Raw genomic sequence first — 20349 nt, forward strand, 5'->3', positions numbered from 1 at the left:
AGGTGAACAGGAACACAGTCACCTTATGGCTTCGATCTACGATCCTGACGGCTTTTGATGCCAAGCATCTACCTCATCCGGTGGCGAACAACCCACACGAGATCAGAGCGTTGGCATCTACCATGGCCCTCCATAGGAACTGCACAGTGCCACAAACTATGGAAGGCTGCTTTTGGAAGTGGTCTACTGCCTTCGCTTCCAACTACCTGAGGGACTTGGCAGTTGAGGACATGGAGGGACTACAGTCTTTCAGTCCGTTGGTGGTTGCCCAGCAACTTACCCGGCCGCCCGCCCATTAGGTAATAACACTGTTTCTTACCGTTGGTCTTAGGATTAACCTCACCCTCAGGGTGCGTCGGTTTTTACTTTGGAGTTCCCTTGGGTTACTCTTTGTCCTGCTTCCAGGTTTGTCCTGTGACTGTTGACATGGGTCTCCCAGGTTCTCGTAATGCATGTGCACTGGTTGCTGAGGGATGATCCTCCGGAGTCCACACCACCATCCATCTGTCGAAGCCATATGCATAAGACCTATGGTAAGGTAAGTTAAAAATTTATTAAAATCTAAATATTTTAGATATTTAAATACTTACCTTACCATAGGGCAGTGACTCCCTCCCAACGCTGGATGCTTCTCCCCACTCTGGACTCTTCGGACGTTCCTGTTGCCAGTAAAAGTGATTTTGGGATTGTTCACGCTTGAACGAGTGGGGAGATCACGTCACTTCCGTGACTACATTCATAGATTACATGAGGTAGCCATCTAGGGAATGGTGAATCAACGACTGTCTGATCTCTTCTAGCGAAGCTTGAGGTAATATGCATAAGACCTATGGTAAGGTAAGTATTTAAATATCTAAAATATTTAGATTTTAATCATTTATGTTTGTAGGAATGTTACACACAATCACCATACTCAGAGCAAGTGTCCATGTGCCTTCTGTTCACCATGTTTTGGTTTGATTAGGTTTATTCCTGAAATAGGAAATGATATCTTTTTTGAGTGGCATTTTAGAGGTTGAGGTGTACAAATAGGACAAATTATTATGGATAACAACTTCTTTATTGCATGAATGTGACGTTTCAATTTAGATCCTTGTACCGTTGTCAAGCAGGAACGATGACATTGTCCTGCTTGACAATGGTACAAGAATCTGTATCAAAACGTTGCAATCAGGCAATAAAGAAGTTGTTATCCATAACAATTTGTCCTATAGGAAATGATAGATAACACTGAGAGAAAATGTACTGAAAAGAACCTTCATGGATAATTCAAGTTTTAGTTTTCTATTACATGAAATATAGGATAAAAGTTCAAGGTTAATACTTTGACTTTGGTTTGTAAAAGATTTATGAACTTCATCATGTTTTGAGACTTGTATATTTGTTTATAGTATGACCAGAAATTACTGAGAATATAAAGACTGTAATTGTACTAACAGTGATCAAAAAAGTTAGAAAGTCGCAGTCCATACAGTCTTAATATTGGACCACCTCTTCTATCATTTCAGCAATATTTGTCAGATTTTTCTTATTGACACTTTCCTTCATAAGTCTGCAAACATTTCCTGTTGGAGTTAGGTCAGTGCTATGGCTTGGCCAGTCTGATAATGTGATATTTTTGGTCTGAAACCAGGGATGAAAGTGTTTTGAACAATGTTTTGGGCAGTTGTCCTGCTGGAAAATCAAAATATTTCCATAGAACATGTGAGCAGATGATGTGAGCACATGAAGGAAATGTCTTCACAGAATATCCGTTCAATGCTCTTTGTTCATATTCCCTTCAAATACGCAGAGGACTGTTAACCTTAACACAGATATGCAAGTATTCAAGTGATTCAAGTATCAGGTTCAGTGATGGAATTCTTTGACTTTTCAGCCAATCCATTGCATTCAGCTTAGTTCTAATTGTCTCCTTACAGACAGTCACAGTTCCTCTATTCATCACATCCAGCCTCAAGTTTTCTTACTTCCTTCGCTTGTTTTTAGAAACATGAATACCAAGCCACCTTCTGTTACTGACAGTCAATTTCCTGGGCCCACCTGCCCCTCCCTGATGCTCAGTGCCATATATATTTCAAAACACGATAAACAGTGAACAAAGCGATGACTGTTCTATTTGAAAACACTTTAGATGGTCTGATGTCCTTGTTATAGTACTCTAAAATCACCTTCTTCTTCTCTAAATCATCCATACTGAGGATCACTGAAAAGGTCGTCTGCTAGGAGGTAAACAAAGGGGGATAACTCTTCACAAACTAATGAAGAAGGATGAACAGAGTTGTCTCTCTTGAATGAACCCCCAGCACTTGATACCTGGTCAAGGTTGTTTATACTAGAAATCCAATTAAACGTGTTCCTAAAAATCTCAAGAATTTCATACTATACTTATCTAGACGTAAGTAGCAATGTCTAAATGTCAAATATTTAAAACAAAGCATGATAACATGATATTCATCCTCCAAGTCATCATTGCAAAAAGAATAGAATCAGTTTTCTAAAGCTGATTTTTGTCGAGTTAGTCTTTGTTTCTCAATCATTAGTGCATGAGCAAATAATTGTAACCTTGTCAACGATACCCTATAGTTTACAATTTCAATTTGAGAAACAGCTTTCCATGGTAAGCAATGCTTTGACAAGCAGTTATGTTTTTTTCACTAAGTGGAAAGGTAGCTACAGCCTTGCTAGAGCTACTGCCCCTTAATTAATTAACTTAGACTCTTCCCTATGTGCAAGCATGGTCTGAAATTTGACCAATTAGAACAGAACCACTCAAGCATGATTCGACGGATTGGGCTGTGCGAACAGTGTGAACATGCTGCCATGCAGATGTAGGTAGTATACATATCAGCTGTTAGAGCCACAAACTCTGCACAAACTCGAAACATTCAGTACTTGTTTCATCTCTTTCACAAAAGTTGTAGACAATGATATCAAATCTGTTTTTAGGATTTAGAGAAACTGAAGACTGTGTGTCAATTTGAACGTTTAATTAAGAACAGAATACAAGTACTGTACATGTCGCAGGACTGGTTGATGGAACAATACAGTACACCCAACAACTGATTTTTACATGATACTAATATTACCCCCTGGTGAACTCAGCAAACTTAACATATACTATCGCTACTTATAGAAAAGTAAGTGCCTGAAGAAAGCAGCTTGCTCAGTTGAAGAAACCACTGGCAGTGTTTAGTGAGACATGTTTGAGCCAGATTGTTTACAGGTTGACCTGTCAATTTTCTGCTGTTCTCAAACTAATAGGTGACAGACTGTTTTCCATGGAAAACTACTCTCACGAAAGGAAGCTTTAAGGTGTCTACATAAGACATAACAGGAAAGGTCACAGTGCAGCTAGTACAGTTAACTAGTTAGGAAATAGTCTTTGGAGGATAATAAAACCCTGCTATCAGTCCATGAATTCAGATCTCTGGGTGTATAAAAAAAATTATTCTGTACCATCTTTTAGTCTTTGTATGGAAGGAATTTGTGGAACGAGCAAGTATTTCTTGCAGAGGTCAATGGTGCATGACAGTCCATCTAATCTGTTTCCAGGATCTATTTGTACCCTTTGATATCGAGGCTGTGACAGAGCTGACACTGGGGTCGAACCTGCCACTCAGCCAACTGAACCGCCTCCAGTGGAAAACAGCAGACAGTGGACACACAGGTAACTCTCAGATTTGTGTTTATTACGATCTTCAGACAGCCTCTTGTGTCATTGTCAGAATCTTGTGTCATCAGCCTCTTGTGTTCTTCAAACTCGTCACATGCACTTTTGTTTTGTTTGCCTGTTTATAGCATTCATTTATCAGCCTTTTCACGGCTAGGGTTAGGGTTAACCCTGTGATAGGCTAACCTAGTGATTGTTTGCCCATCTCACATAGACAGAGATTCAGTTTCCCAAGTAGGTACAAAGTGTGAAGCCCATTACTTGTGTCCGCAAGTGACTACAGTGTTTGCCCATCACACATAGACAGAGATTCAATTTCCTAGTAGGTACAAAGTGTGAAGCCCATTACTTGTGTCCGCAAGTGACTACAGTGTTTGCCCATCTCACATAGACAGAGATTCAATTTCCCAAGTAGGTACAAAGTGTGAAGCCCATTACTTGTGTCCCCAAGTGACCACCTGACCTCTGCCCCCTGCAATAACCGCCTGTCAATCATCCTGCACGTGCAGCCGATCACGTGATGTCCTCTACTTGTCATTCTCTTTCTTGTCGCACCTCAGGCTGGACGTGTTGTTTTGCGAGAGAGTTGATAGCTTGATTTAGTGATTGACGATGGGTGGTTCTAGAGAGAAGACTACTTCTAAAAAACGCGAGTGTTGTTGTGAATGTAACTGCAACTTTTCGTCGACTGTATTGGCTTGTGTGAGAGGTCATCTAGATGTAGTTTATGTATGGGATTAGATGACCGGCGAGTGAATAAGAGGACATCAGACAGACATAGGCACAGAGCAGAAGATGGTTCTTCAGCGCCTAAGAAGGTTAAAAAAGACAGCCCTAAGTTGGTGGCACGGCGTTCTGCATATAGGTTGGCAGATGAAGACTTTTTACTGGAGACATTGGAATCTCAGGCAGTTATTTCGTCCCTCGACTTCGAGGAGTTTAACTCATTAAGCCCTGGAGCCGCTCCACTGCCCAACACCTGGCACCCCTCGCTGACTGCCTGATTGCTGCGACGAGGCTAATTAGTGCTAATCATGCCTGATTTCCCTGGCAGGTCTCGGATATGACAGGAAACTGTCTAGTCTCACAAACAAGTACTGATTATTTAATTGTGTCGTAAAGATGGAAAAGAGGCCGATGTAAATACATATATTACAGCATTTCATGTAATTTATTACATGTGTCCCTTATACCCATTTGCCAGTGTGTGCTGTATTTTTATCAACACCTACACTGTCTTTGTACGTACGAGATGAACAAATATACAAATTCCCCCTGTCTCTCTCATCGTATTGACTGAATTATAATATATTATTTATAATAGAGTTTAAAAAGAGGTGGGAACTTGCATTATAATTGTGTACATTTTTTTGCCAATACATTGCTCGTGCTTACTGACTATTTCAAGGAAAGTATCAATAGGTGTGTAAGTAACATGGAGCATATAGAAATTAATAGTTTGTCACTTTGTTCATCTTAACTTAACGCTGTAAACATACATCACCATTCATACACATACATATTGCATGATACATTTATCATTACTCGATGCTAAACAAAGCTTCCCGTCATGTGATGGGATAAAATATCACGAATGTAACACATTATATCTCACTTACTCATTATATTGGCTGATACTTTGACCAATCGTATCGTGAGAACCTGTCACATAGGAAGGGCAAGGTGATGGGGCGTGGCCTAAATTTCTGAAGGGCACGTTTGGTCACTCAGATTGGATACATTGAATTTTTATTGTATTGTTGACCAGTGGATATGTTGTGTTTTGGTTGTATATTCTAACTATCATGTAACGATTTGTGTATTGTCTGATATCGTATCGCTATCAAGGTTCACCAGATTGCACCCATGTGTGCATATACAGTACAGAGAATGAAGCGTAGGTAGCACCATCAAGTGGGTTGTCCGACAAAATAACAACACATGTTTATTTTACGCTTATCCCGGGACAGTGTGTTCAATAAGGGAGTAGGGGCGTGGCTACGTATACATTTTACCGGAGACTGTTGTTTCAAGACCAATAGTAGCGCTAAATAATCTTGTTACTGTAGTCTGAATGATGATACGCAAGTTTATCAATACCATGACTTGTACTGATGATGGATCAACGGAATTAGTTGTTACATGTGATAATTACAGAGAGGTGTCAAGAAACTTTCAATAGCACATAAAGTAAGGGATTATGTAAGTGTGCCTTTCTTCACACATGTTTGGAATCTTTGTATGTAAGACATACTTAAACCAAATTATGTCCCACTCATATCATTGTGTGGGATTAAATTGTTCAAAACAAAGACGAATTTACGCTCATGCCTAATAATCTATGAAAGAAGTGTTTTCGCTGATACATTGCTAGTGTTTACTGAATATTTTAAGGAAAGTACTCATAAGCTAGTCTGTTACTTATATATAACAGATTCACAGTTTGTCGCTTTGGTTCGTCTAGATTTAACGCAGAAAATATACGATATCGCACGAACATACATGTATGCATATTGTATAATGCTATTCCTTGCACATACATAAGACAAAGGGTCATGGGGTGGGCGTCATCAAAGTTCCCGAATAGGTCGTTTTGTATCTTAACTGTTCAATATACTCCCTCATTTGTTATCTATGACCAATCATATCATGAGATACCTGTCACATTGGAAATGACAGGTGATGGGGCGTGGGCTAAATTTCCGAAGAGTACGTTCGGTCACCAGACAGCTTGGATACAGATTGACTATTGGTTAGATCGTTGACCAATCGATATGCTAGATTTTGGCTTTATCAACTCTAGCTGTCATGAAAAGTTTGTGTATCGTGAACATATATAATCGTAAGGATGCCTGAAATGTACACGTAGAACTAACAAGCACTTTGACGAGTTTATGTTTCTTTGAAGCGCTCAAAGCGCTGCAATCCGATTATTTTTACCCCGCATAACCCAATCCAACTATTGAGTAAAGATTTATTTGCATATACTTTTTGCGTACACTACTTGTACATCAAACATAATGGTTCGCTGAACATTTCAATTTAATCTGCACATTGTTACGAATAAATACCATAATTCAAGTACATATAGAATTTTGAAAAAGTAACACGATACTGATTTATTGTGATGTATACACTTGAAGTTGAATCTCCCCAAATATTTATGAAGATGGACATACTTATATTTGTTTTGAAAGCAAACGATGTTCAGAAGATTGACAATGGGCGTGACTCCACAAAACAGGTTTTTTTCCAATGATGTAACAACGCATTAGTTTGTTTTACACTTGTCACGGGACAAAAGTTTACCTGGACATGCATTCGGCCAGAGGCTGTTATTTTGAGGTTGAAAGAGGACGTTCACATATCTCATTTAGTGTTGTCTGATTGAATGATTATACACATCAATTCCGTAACTGATATATTCTCCTCCTTTTATTGACAATGGATCTGATACACGTGATCATTACACTGGATAAGATAATTATAGAAATCAAATACAAACGTTTCTTACACAATGCTTATGTAAATTGCATTGAAAAATCACATTTCAAACAAGCACGAAACTGCTTGAACAAAATACCCCAGTTACCTTTGTATGGTTTATGTGTACTATATATGTATATTATGAGTAGATGCAAGAGTTATCACTTCATATTCGATTATGTATTATTGTCAACTTTAAAAATCAATAGTCGCAAATGAATTAGGTCTAAATTAGTAACTTGGTTTATTTCAAATCAACACGAACATGAGTGTAATACAGTATTGCTATTTATGTCTACAATTCATTATTTGGACTATTACAACGAATGAATGAATGATTTCATTTAGAAGATGGTTTTGTAACCTTGTCACAGTTAATTCAATCAATGTGCAAACATAGTATTTAAGTATTCACTCCCAATGACGAGTAACATACACGTACCTCCTGTAACAACATCTCGTAATCCCTTTTCTCGCAGACATGTGTTCATTTGCCAGTATAAGCCCCCGACATTGCAAGCAATTGTTATCAAAACACATTAATAGTTCTTCTGATTAACACAGAAAGTAACCTCTCTCGTAAGAAAAGCTAATCTTTGGTCATTACTGCTAAACTGATTGAAATTATAGGTACAGTACGAATTTAAAATGTAACAACCCCCGTACGCGGCTCTCGCTGAATGAGAGGTGCTTTTCGTAACCCCCAATATGCGGCTCTCGCTGAATAAGAGGTGCTTTTTATTACCCCCAATAAGCGACTCTTGCAGTGAGAAGCTAATTAATTTGACGCATATACGCGGCTCTCGGCCTTAATGAGTTAAGGGACGTAAGCGTAGTTTCGTCACCACCACGCATGGTAATGCTTTCTCAACTACCAGTCGTTTCCCGCCCAATGTCCGTCATTACGATTCCGGATCACTCGTCGATTCAGCAGATGGATCAGCACTCTTTTACCACTTCAAATGTGCTTCGATCATCTACACGAGATTGTGACATCCCGAAGCGTTTGGGTGAGTCGGACAAAGGGAATCGTTCAAGAGCGTTTTCCAATCCTCTGAGTAATAGCAATTTGATTCACGGGGAAGCGCTTCAACAATATGATGTAATCTTGGAATCGATGCAGCGATTCGCAATGTGACACCATTCACCTTACCTCTGGTGGGTGAATTGACAACCTGCTCTGGGGCATCGTTTATTCGCCAGCATGGTTCAGCACTTCCTTGCGTCAATCGTACTCCAGTGATTCCCCAATCGATTCGTTCCAGTGCATCGGCGTGTTTCGATTCACTGATGGCAAGTAGTACTTTGTTTATGGGTGTGCCAAGTGGAATCACCGCTTCGATTCCTCAGAGTGGTTTCGGTTCCGTGCCGATTCACAGGGTAGTGACTCAACATGCTGGGTTGAGTGGAAGCAGTTTTCGCAAGTGTGGGGTGCAGGAGTGCACTTCTTGTTTCTATGTTAGTTCCACATGTGCTTACTTCAGCAATGAGGGCGCCTTTAATTACCTTTTCGACGGGGTATTCAGGTGTTACGGGAACAGCATATGGTGTACTGCATTCGACTACTGGGCCTAGCTTGCCAGTTTCATGGGTTCCGGGATTGGAAGCACTTACATCACTTACGTCACAGCCCATGGACTTTGATGATTTTGTATTGCGAGTTGCTGTGGCGCTTCGATCAGGATCCGGTGACTCCCATCTCGTTGCCTGTTACCACATCACAGACCACAGCATCTCATGAGTTGGCGTCTCCATCGTCAGATGGTTCTTTGAGTTCTGATGGAAGTTTTGAAGCGGTTGATAGGTCCTGACAAACTACAATTACAGCGTAGTACGTCTTCGGATGATACATTGTCTACTTTTATCATGAAGTCTGGCAATTTTGGTTCAATTACGTTCCCTACTAGACCATGCATTTCTCAGTTGGTTACTTCATTGGATGCAGCATTCACCAATTTTCGGAAAATTAAGGATGGTTTTACCTCACCTCGTTTCAACCTGTGTGCGGTGCATGTCCGTAGGTTCTCGTTGTTGATTACATCCCCACCAGTTGATGATATTTCACTTCTGGGTTCGAAGCAGAGGTCCTATTCTCCCTTTCTGGTAGAAGACCGAGAGCTGTGTCACTTGGATGAGACGATTAGGAAGATTTTGGCACCCTTGAACATTGTATTCACGACTTCTGAGGGAGTAACCATGGCACTGCAACATGTTTCTACGCACCAAAAAGCTTTTATCACAGCAGCGATGGGTTTGATACAGGAACAATTCAACTGCATTTCCTTTCGTACTTGACAGTCATGCACAGGAGGGGTCTGTTGCAGTTATTGTCGTGGGAGGACAGATTTCGTACGGACCTGTTTCATCAACCGTGGTCGGGCAGGATGTTCTTCAACGGCGCTATTAGGGAAGTGACTAGCAAGGTGAGCCAAGATGCACATCTGCAGGTGTCGGTGGAGCTTTTGAAGTAGCAGAGATTGCAGATGGAGGAGACTGCAAAACAGCGCCGACCTGACCGATATGAGCTCTCCAATTCGGTTTTGCGTGCAAGTGTCAATTCATCCCTTTGAGGCAGAGGTAACAGTGGCCGTACAAATCTACAGAGGCCATCATGTGATGCACCTAGACCCAATGGGGGATCTGGCCAGGCTGACCCCAGGAATACAGCCAAGCAGTGACTCAAGGACATCAGAGCATCAGAGCCAGACTGGGTTCTTCTGCCTCCAGTTGTACCCATCCAGCCTTCTCCCATGGGAGGAAGATCGGGGATTTATGTGGCGAATTAGACGCTTTTAGAAGATCCATTTGTGATGTCCATTCTGTCCAACGGGTCTTAGTTGCTGATTGTTTGGAAGCCTCCCTTGACCAGGTCACCGGTGCAAAGGTCTTACCCGACTCAACAGTTACATACAAGTGTTGCAAGTCACCATAGACACCTAACTGGAGAAACGGGTGATAGAGTCCTTAGGGGCAATGCCAGTGGATCCAGGGTTTTATTCCCCAATTTTTCTGGTTCCGAAGAAAGACTCAGACAAGCTGAGACTAATATTCAACATGAAGGTGTTCAACAAGAAGTACCTACAGACAACTCCTCACTTTCGAATGGTGTCTGTAGCGTTGCTCAAGACTATTATCAAACAAGGAAATTTTATGGTCAATCTGGATTTGCAGGACGCCTACTTGCACATTCTGATTTGCCCGACACATCGGAAGTTTCTGCGATTCGTGTTCCAGGGCATTCACTACCAATGGCTTGTGCTCCTGTTTGGAATTTCTTTGGCCCCGTGGCTATTCACATGGGTCACGAGGCCGATCACCAAATTTCTGCATCGCAGGGGGATTGTGTTCGAGGCTTACATAGACGATTGCATCCAGGCTCGGAACAACGCTGGCATTCTGCTACTTCACATGGAGTTTGCAAGGCAGCTTCTTCACCAGTTAGGCTGGTTGGTGAATCTAAAGAAGTCGGAGCTGTTCCCTACATGCCGTCTGCAGTTCATCAGGGCGGTATTCGACACTCAAGCCAGCAAACTTTTTGTGCCGAGGCAGAGGTTCAACAAGATGTTATGTCTGATTCCCCTTGCCTTGTCTCAGTCCAGGATGGTCCAGCAATGGCAGGAGCTTTAGGAGTTACTGTCGTCTGCTCAGGCTCTCACTCTCGGGGGTCAACTTCAGCTTAGACCCTTGCAAATGTTTCTTGCTCCTCATATCAGGAAGGGCGACCTGTCCACATTGATCATGTTACCCAGGAAGATTCATTGTCATCTACTATGGTGGATGCAAGAATCGAACGTTTGCGTTGGAGTTCATTTAGATCCGTTGGTGCCGTTTCACCACCTGTATGTGGATGCGTCCCTACATGGGTGGAGAGCTCACCTTCTCGATCAACAAGTGGCAGGGCAGTGGTCTTCTGCAGATCGCACGTGCCACATCAATGTTTTGGAACTCAGGGCAGTAATTTTGGTGATCACTCATTGGCGAGAGTAACTAAGAGGTTTGCCTCTCATGATAAGGTCGGACAATGCAGCGGCCATTTGGTACATCAGTCGGATGGGATCGACAGGGTTGACCCAACTTCTGAGGTGGACTCAACAGTTTTTCAACCTGGTAGACTCATTAAGCATAGCGGTTCGAGCCAATCACATTCCAGGGGTAAAGAATGTCATCACGGACACTTTGTCACTTCCGAAGCGTCCATCCCCAATGGAGTGGAAGTTGCATACAGAGGTGTTCAGGGTTGTTTGCCTCCTGCTGACGGAGCTGACTATAGACCTGTTCGCCACCAGATTCAATCATCATCTGCTGCTGTTTGTGTCTCTGATTCCAGATCCGGATCCGATGGGATTTTATTGCTTATTGCCAGGACAGTTTGACAGACAATTTTCTATCCCAGCACTGTCTACAGTACTCGGTCCAAACGACACACAAGATTTATCCTTTTGTCCCATGAGAGCATTGAAAAACTACCTACAACAGACTAAAACACGGATACTGAGATTCAAGCACCTATTTATCCCGATCTCAGCTGGAACACCCACAGAAGTTTCAAGGAATGCTATATTGTTATGGATGAGAACCATTATGTTATGAGCATATAGAGTCGCCGTCTTTGTGCCACCACAATGCTCCAACCCGCAGGGAGCCCTAGCCTCAACATTTCCTTTACATGTGAACTGCTATAATGGAGGGCTGCTTTTGGAAATCTGATAACCACTATCTCAGCGATATTGCCATCGAAGATGTTGCTGGCAATCATCAATTCGGTCCACTAGTTGTAGCACAACAACTAACAGTTCCCAAAAGGTGCTGAGAAAATCTCATCCTTTTTTATCATGTGACTTATTGATGCCCATACACTCTGTGGAGTAAAATCGTTGAGAGTCCATACATACATGTCAGAACAGACTGGCATGAGTGATTGTATTCCTGTGCTTGTATGATATACTTGTTCCTAAAGACGGGATTTCATCTTCGCTCGACACATGCATCAATCGATGAAGTTGCTATGAGATAACTATTAGGACACTAGTATATCTAAAAACCACAGGAAGATGTCACAAATAATCTTTAGGAAAAAGTTTTTGACAATTATGGTTCTCCAAAGATGCAAGAAAGAAAGTAGGAATCTGCAAATCTACAGCGCTGTTTCAAGTACATTGGGGTTACAGGACATAAACTACATGACAAACAGAGAATTCAGAATCTGGCATGATCCACCACTGATTCCATCAGATTCTGGCAAGCATAATTAGCATGAGTCAGGAGAAGGAAACATGTGTAATTTTGGGATTAAAATTGATATTTTGCACTTATCCTGACTCATGAGGTCAACCCTCCAGTCCTTCCCTCTCATGACACACTGGATTTTCCTGCACAGTCCTGGTGCCGGGCAAGTACTTAGAGAGAGTGAAGAGCATGGCATGTCATATGACTAATTTGCGTGCCAATATGTACAGGATCAAGGGAGGCTACTTGTTGATGAGTAATGATGTTACGTCTGCTTTAATGAATTGAACTTCAAGGGATTCAAGTGTTCCACTATGTTTGGAAGTAGAAAATATCAGTTATATTCAGAAAATTACATTTTTGATCTTGTTTGATCGTCATCCTCTGTTGGGATTTGGTGTGGCTACACTAAAGTTATGAAGGCTCATTGAATGAATGTTTTTTTATGTTATTTTTCCAGACACAACCTTGAGGTTTAAGCCAATGTCTCACACACAACAGGCAGCTGCTGCCCTGGACATAACACTGAACCCCATGGAGATCCGGACGTTCCAGGTGAAACTCGCACAGCACTGATGACAAGGGGCACCTGCTGGTCACAGAAAGAGAAATTATGCCTGAGCCTTATTCATACAATATGATGCTAATGAATATTTCTTTTAATTTGAGGTCGTGTAATCATCAAATGTATAGGTCCATTATTTCATTTTCTCCTCCCAAGACGATTTTTGTTAAGGAAACTGTTGTGAACATTCACTGCTCTAGTCAAGTGCACAGTCATTACCTGACACACAGTCTGAACAATTGGTGTGTATTTGTGAGTACAGGCTAGTATCTGTGTGCAGTTGTTCCCTGACTGATGGTTTAAAAAGGGTGTGTGCTTGTGAGTACAGACTTGTATGTGTAAGTACAGGCTTGTATCTGTGAGCATAGGCTTGTATCTGTGAGTACAGTCTTTTATCTGTGAGTATATACTTGCATGTGTGAGCACAGTTTTGTAAGTGTGAGTACAGGCTTGTAAGTATGAGTACAGACTTGTATCTGTGAAAGTATGAGTTGGTATGTGAAAGTATGAGTTTGTATCTGTGGCTACAGGCTTACATTAATGAGTACAGGCTTATGTCTGTAAGACCATGCTTGTATCTGTGAGTACAGTCTTGTATCTGTGAGTACAGGCTTGTAAGTGTGAGTACAGACTTGTAAGTGTGAGTACAGTCTTGTAAGTGTGAGTACAGTCTTGTAAGTGTGAGTACATGCTTGTAAGTGTGAGTACAGACTTGTATCTGACAGTACAGGAGTGTATCTATGAGATCATGCTTGTATGTGAAAGTATGAATTTGTATCTGTGGCTACAAGCTTACATTAATGAGTACAGGCTTATATCTGTAAGAACATGCTTGTATCTGTGAGTACAGTCTTGTAAGTGTGAGTACAGGCTTGTAAGTGTGAGTACAGGCTTGTAAGTGTGAGTACATGCTTGTAAGTGTGAGTACAGTCTTGAATGTGTGAGTACATGCTTGTAAGTGTGAGTACAGACTTGAATCTGACAGTACAGGAGTGTATCTATGAGATCATGCTTGTATGTGAAAGTATGAGTTTGAATCTGTGGCTACAGGCTTACATTAATGAGTACAGGCTTATATCTGTAAGAACATGCTTGTATCTGTGAGTACAGTCTTGTATCTGTGAGTACAGGCTTGTAAGTGTGAGTACAGACTTGTGAGTGAGAGTACAGTCTTGTAAGTGTGAGTACAGTCTTGTAAGTGCGAGTACATGCTTGTAAGTGTGAGTACAGACTTGTATCTGACAGTACAGGAGTGTATCTATGAGATCATGCTTGTATGTGAAAGTATGAATTTGTATCTGTGGCTACAAGCTTACATTAATGAGTACAGGCTTATATCTGTAAGAACATGCTTGTATCTGTGAGCACAGTCTTGTATCTGTGAGTACAGTCTTGAATGTGTGAGTACAGGCTTGTAAGTGTGAGTACAGGTTTGAATCTGTGACTATATACTTGTATGTGTGAGTACTGACTTGAATGTGTGTGTACAGTCTTGTAAGTGTGAGTATAGGCTTGTATCTGTGAGTACTGACTTGTATGAGTACAGGCTTCTTTGTGTGAGTACAAGTTTGCATCTGTGAGTAAAATCTTGTATGTGTGAGTACAGGCTTTTAAGTGTGAGTACAGACTTGTATCTGTGAGTACAGGAGTGTATCTGTGAGTGTAGGCTTGTACCTGTGAGTACAGGCTTGTATCTGTGACTACACGCTTGTATCTGTGAGTACAGACTTGTATGAGTGAGTATAGGCTAGTATATTTGGCTACAGGCTTGTATCTTTGCGTACAAGGTGGTATCCGTGAGTTTGGGGAATTAACAGATTGTGTCATTCCACATGCTCAACTGTGTCTATGTTTACAGTTTAATTGTGTAAAATTACACCTATGGTCACATCTCATCCTTTGAATAAACATTGTGACTATCTGGTGAAACTGGAGGATATACCAGAAGGAACATACTAGTTCAAAACCAGTTTTTGTTGTGCTTGTCCATGTGAAATATGGGTATCATAGCATTGTGTTGTGGGTGTTGTTATGTTTCTTCCAGGTAGGTGTTAAATGATTTGTAGACTGTAGCACTAATACACAGCCATATGTGACTATGATCTAAAGCACAGATTAAGGGATTATTTGCATTTTGCACATCTGAAACATTTATGTTAATTCAACTTTTGATCAGTATAACTTTAATTTGATAAAGGATTATCTGTTCTTCTCATTGGGTCAGACTGAAAAGTGTTTTTTATGCTTCAGTGGACATATCACAGTCTTCATGGCTCAGTCAGTTTAAATGGTGCCAATAAAATGTATATTTCATCTCGAGTTCTGTTGTTTTTGCTTTTTTCTGGAAGTTATGGTGTCATAAAAGTTTATTTAGGTCTGACTATTGTCAGTTTAATGGAGATCTGAACTGTTGTGACATCAGAAACCTGAACTTTCACATTGATGGAATATGAAATTTAGTCAGGTTCACTGAGATCTTAACTTTTGTCAGTCATGTTATCACAAGATAATCGATCCCTGGATGCATATTCACTGTGATCAAAGTAAGCCTTTTGTGGGAATAAGACTGTGATGATGTGTTTATAATTGAATGAAACAATTCTGGAACTGCTGATATGACCACCTATCCACAAGGACTCACAAGCAATCACAGTCTCCGCTTATCGGAATCTATTCTTAACCAGAATACAATGGAAAGTCTGTTGTTGCTGAAGGATGTTCATCTGGGAGTGCTTCCCGTCCCAGTCACCCCCATTACCATTCAAGTGTGCACTTCTCCAGTACAGACATGTGACTTGAAATGTGGGTACTTGTCACTATACATTCACCGGCAATAACTGAATAAAACTGGGACGCATGTCCTGAGTTGGGAATGTGTGTTAAGTTGAGGTATGGCATTTCCATTATATGATTTGATAAAAATTCGCCAATTTCCACAGAGCTTCATGTTATTGAACTGATGACAAAATTACAAATTTAATATGCAACACATCAGTTCATGTGTAAACAGAACCTTCAAACAGAAAGGAGTAATAATCATATTTAGAACAGTTGACTGAAGTGGCTACATTTACACTTGTGAGTCTAATTTAGTGTAAATGGACATGTTTAATGTATAAAACTGCACATACAGACATGACACTTAACAAAGACTTCCTGACATTTATAACACTCATTCCTGATACAAAGACTCCTACATGTCCTGACACTGATAACACAATGAAGATTATCACTGATCGGTCGCATATACAGAAGACGATCAGTCCTGAATCACAAACTGCAGCGTAAGGATTGGATCAAGCAAATACACTTTACTGTAAAACATGCACAGTTGTGAAATGACAAACTAAAAACTGCTTCAACTCAGTTTGCAATTGAAATCCAGTCATTTATCCCGTCAATACGAACATTTACATTGCCTTTGGCGACGGGCCCATCCAGCAAATCCGACTTGACTTCCCGAACAACAAGGAGTTGCACAAGGAGCTGTGTGCCCCTACAGTGTGATTCCCCTTCAGTGATGTTCCGAGTGTGTCACTTCACTGAATGAGATACATCCGACTCAAAGGTTGCCACTTCATCACAACACCCTTTATCAATCAACGGCTCAAAGTCCAGGGGCCATGATGAATTCAGCCTCAGAACTGCGGTCGGTGACCATCCACAAACTGCGTATTGTCAGATAAAATAAGGTTAGGTAGCACATATACACGCCAGCATAACACCAGCGCTATTTCACACCTGTAGTACTACTGTGAAAACAGCAAAAGTCGTGATACCACTGCAGTAGTACTGTGAAAACAGCAAAAGTCGTGATACCACTGTAGTAGTACTGTGAAAACAGCAAAAGTCGTGATACCACTGCAGTAGTACTGTGAAAACAGTAAAAGTCGTGATACCACTGAAGTAGTACTGTGAAAACAGCAAAACTCGTGCTACCACTGCAGTACTACTGTGAAAACAGTAAAAGTCGTGATACCACTGCAGTACTACTGTGAAAACAGTAAAAGTCGTGATACCACTGCAGTAGTACTGTGAAAACAGTAAAAGTCGTGATACCACTGAAGTAGTACTGTGAAAACAAACTCGTGATATCACTGCAGTAGTACTGTGAAAACAGTAAAAGTCGTCATACCACTGAAGTGGTACTGTGAAAACAGTAAAATCCGTGATACCACTACAGTAGTACTGTGAAAACAGTAAAAGTCGTGATACCACTGCAGTACTACTGTGAAAACAGTAAAAGTCGTGATACCACTGAAGTAGTACTGTGAAAACAGTAAAAGTCGTGATACCACTGCAGTAGTACTGTGAAAACAGTAAAAGTCGTGATACCACTGAAGTAGTACTGTGAAAACAGCAAAACTCGTGCTACCACTGCAGTACTACTGTGAAAACAGTAAAAGTCGTGATACCACTGCAGTACTACTGTGAAAACAGTAAAAGTCGTGATACCACTGCAGTAGTACTGTGAAAACAGTAAAAGTCGTGATACCACTGAAGTAGTACTGTGAAAACAAACTCGTGATATCACTGCAGTAGTACTGTGAAAACAGTAAAAGTCGTCATACCACTGAAGTGGTACTGTGAAAACAGTAAAATCCGTGATACCACTACAGTAGTACTGTGAAAACAGTAAAAGTCGTGATACCACTGCAGTACTACTGTGAAAACAGTAAAAGTCGTGATACCACTGAAGTAGTACTGTGAAAACAGTAAAAGTCGTGATACCACTGCATTACTACTGTGAAAACAGTAAAAGTCGTGACACCACTGAAGTAGTACTGTGAAAACAGTAAAAGTCGAGACACCACTGAAGTAGTACTGTGAAAACAGTAAAAGTCGTGATACCACTGAAGTAGTGCTGTGAAAACAGTAAAGGTCGTGATACCACTGCAGTAGTGCTGTGAAAACAGTAAAAGTCGTGATACCACTGCAGTACTACTGTGAAAACAGTAAAAGTCGTGATACCACTGAAGTGGTATTGTGAAAACAGTAAAACTCGTGATACCACTGAAGTAATACTGTGAAAACAGTAAAAGTCGTGATACCACTGCAGTAGTACTGTGAAAACAGTAAAACTCGTGATACCACTGAAGTGGTACTGTGAAAACAGTAAAAGTCGTGATACCACTGAAGTAGTACTGTGAAAACAGTAAAAGTCGTGATACCACTGAAGTAGAACAGTCAAAACAGCAAAACTCGTGATACCACTGCAGTAGTACTGTGAACACAGTAACATCCTTGATACCACTGAAGTAGTACTGTGGAAACAGCAAAACTCGTGATACCACTGAAGTAGTACTGTGAAAACAGTAAAAGTCGTGATACCACTGAAGTGGTACTGTGAACACAGTAAAACTCGTGATACCACTGAAGTAGTACTGTGAAAACAGCAAAACTCGTGATACCACTGAAGTAGAACAGTGAAAACAGCAAAACTCGCGATACCACTGCAGTAGTACTGTGAACACAGTAACATCCTTGATACCACTGAAGTAGTACTGTGGAAACAGCAAAACTCGTGATACCACTGAAGTAGTACTGCGAAAACAGCAAAACCCGTGATACCACTGAAGTAGTACTGTGGAAACAGTAAAATCCTTGATACCACTGAAGTAGTACTGTGAAAACAGCAACATCCTTGATACCACTGAAGTAGTACTGTGAAAACGGTAACATCCTTGATACCACTGAAGTAGTACTGTGAAAACAGCAACATCCTTGATACCACTGAAGTAGTACTGTGAAAACAGTAAAATCCTTGATACCACTGCAGTAGTACTGTGAACACAGTAACATCCTTGATACCACTGAAGTAGTACTGTGGAAACAGCAAAACTCGTGATACCACTGCAGTAGTACTGCAGTACAGTATTACTGCAGTGGTATCACGAGTTTGTCTGTTTTCACAGTATTACTGCAGTGGTATCACGAGTTTTCTCTGTTTTTACAGTATTACTGCAGTGGTATAACGAGTTTGTCTGTTTTCACAGTATTACTGCGGTGGTATCACGAGTTTGTCTGTTTTTACAGTATTACTGCAGTGGTATCACGAGTTTGTCTGTTTTCACAGTATTACTACAGTGGTATCACGAGTTTGTCTGTTTTTACAGTATTACTGCAGTGGTATCACGAGTTTGTCTGTTTTCACAGTATTACTGCAGTGGTATCACGAGTTTGTCTGTTTTCACAGTATTACTGCAGTGGTATCACGAGTTTGTCTGTTTTCACAGTATTACTACAGTGGTATCACGAGTTTGTCTGTTTTCACAGTATTACTGCAGTGGTATCACGAGTTTGTCTGTTTTCACAGTATTACTGCAGTGGTATCACGAGTTTGTCTGTTTTCACAGTATTACTGCAGTGGTATCACGAGTTTGTCTGTTTTCACAGTATTACTGCAGTGGTATCACGAATTTGTCTGTTCTTACAGTATTACTACAGTGGTATCACGAGTCTGTCCGTTTTTACAGTATTACTGCAGTGGTATCACGAGTTTGTCTGTTTTCACAGTACTACTACAGTGGTATCACGAGTTTGTCTGTTTTTACAGTACTACTGCAGTGGTATCACGAGTTTGTCTGTTTTCACAGCATTACTGCAGTGGTATCACGAATTTGTCTGTTTTTACAGTACTACTACAGTGGTATCACGAGTTTGTCTGTTTTTACAGTATTACTGCAGTGGTATCACGAGTTTGTCTGTTTTCACAGCATTACTGCAGTGGTATCACGAATTTGTCTGTTTTTACAGTACTACTGCAGTGGTATCACGAGTTTGTCTGTTTTTACAGTATTAGTATAGTGTTATCACGAGTTTGTCTGTTTTTACAGTATTACTACAGCGGTATCACGAGTTTGTCTGTTTTTACAGTATTACTGCAGTGGTAGCACGAGTTTGTCTGTTTTTACAGTATTACTACAGTGGTATCACGAGTTTGTCTGTTTTTACAGTATTACTGCAGTGGTATCACGAGTTTTTTTTCACAGTATTTCTGCAGTGGTATCACGAGTTTGTCTGTTTTCACAGTATTACTGCAGTGGTATCACGAGTTTGTCTGTTTTTACACTATTACTGCAGTGGTATCACGAGTTTGTCTGTTTTCACAGTATTTCTGCAGTGGTATCACGAGTTTGTCTGTTTTCACAGTATTACTGCAGTGGTATCACGAGTTTGTCTGTTTTCACAGTATTACTGCAGTGGTATCACGAGTTTGTCTGTTTTTACAGTATTACTACAGTGGTATCACGAGTTTGTCTGTTTTCACAGTATTACTGCAGTGGTATCACGAGTTTGTCTGTTTTTACAGTATTTCTGCAGTGATATCACGAGTTTGTCTGTTTTTACAGTACTGATACAGCAGTATCACATGTTTGTTGAATGAATGGACAAATGTGTC

General features: G+C 40.7%; 1 protein-coding gene across 2 annotated transcripts in view; it reads left to right on the forward strand.

The window, feature by feature from the left end:
* LOC137283439 (lysosomal alpha-mannosidase-like) overlaps positions 1–15260 on the forward strand; it is a 76379-nt gene extending 61119 nt beyond the window's left edge. For both annotated transcript variants that reach the window (XM_067814928.1, XM_067814929.1), the window contains exons 20-21: positions 3553–3667; positions 12843–15260. In XM_067814928.1, the coding sequence (XP_067671029.1) occupies positions 3553–3667; positions 12843–12958 (231 nt within the window). In that variant the 3' untranslated portion in view covers positions 12959–15260. The remainder of the gene's footprint in view (positions 1–3552; positions 3668–12842) is intronic.
* The last annotated feature ends 5089 nt before the right edge of the window (positions 15261–20349 follow it).

The sequence above is a fragment of the Haliotis asinina genome, chromosome 5 (genome assembly GCF_037392515.1).
Source record: "Haliotis asinina isolate JCU_RB_2024 chromosome 5, JCU_Hal_asi_v2, whole genome shotgun sequence".
NCBI lineage: Eukaryota > Metazoa > Mollusca > Gastropoda > Lepetellida > Haliotidae > Haliotis > Haliotis asinina.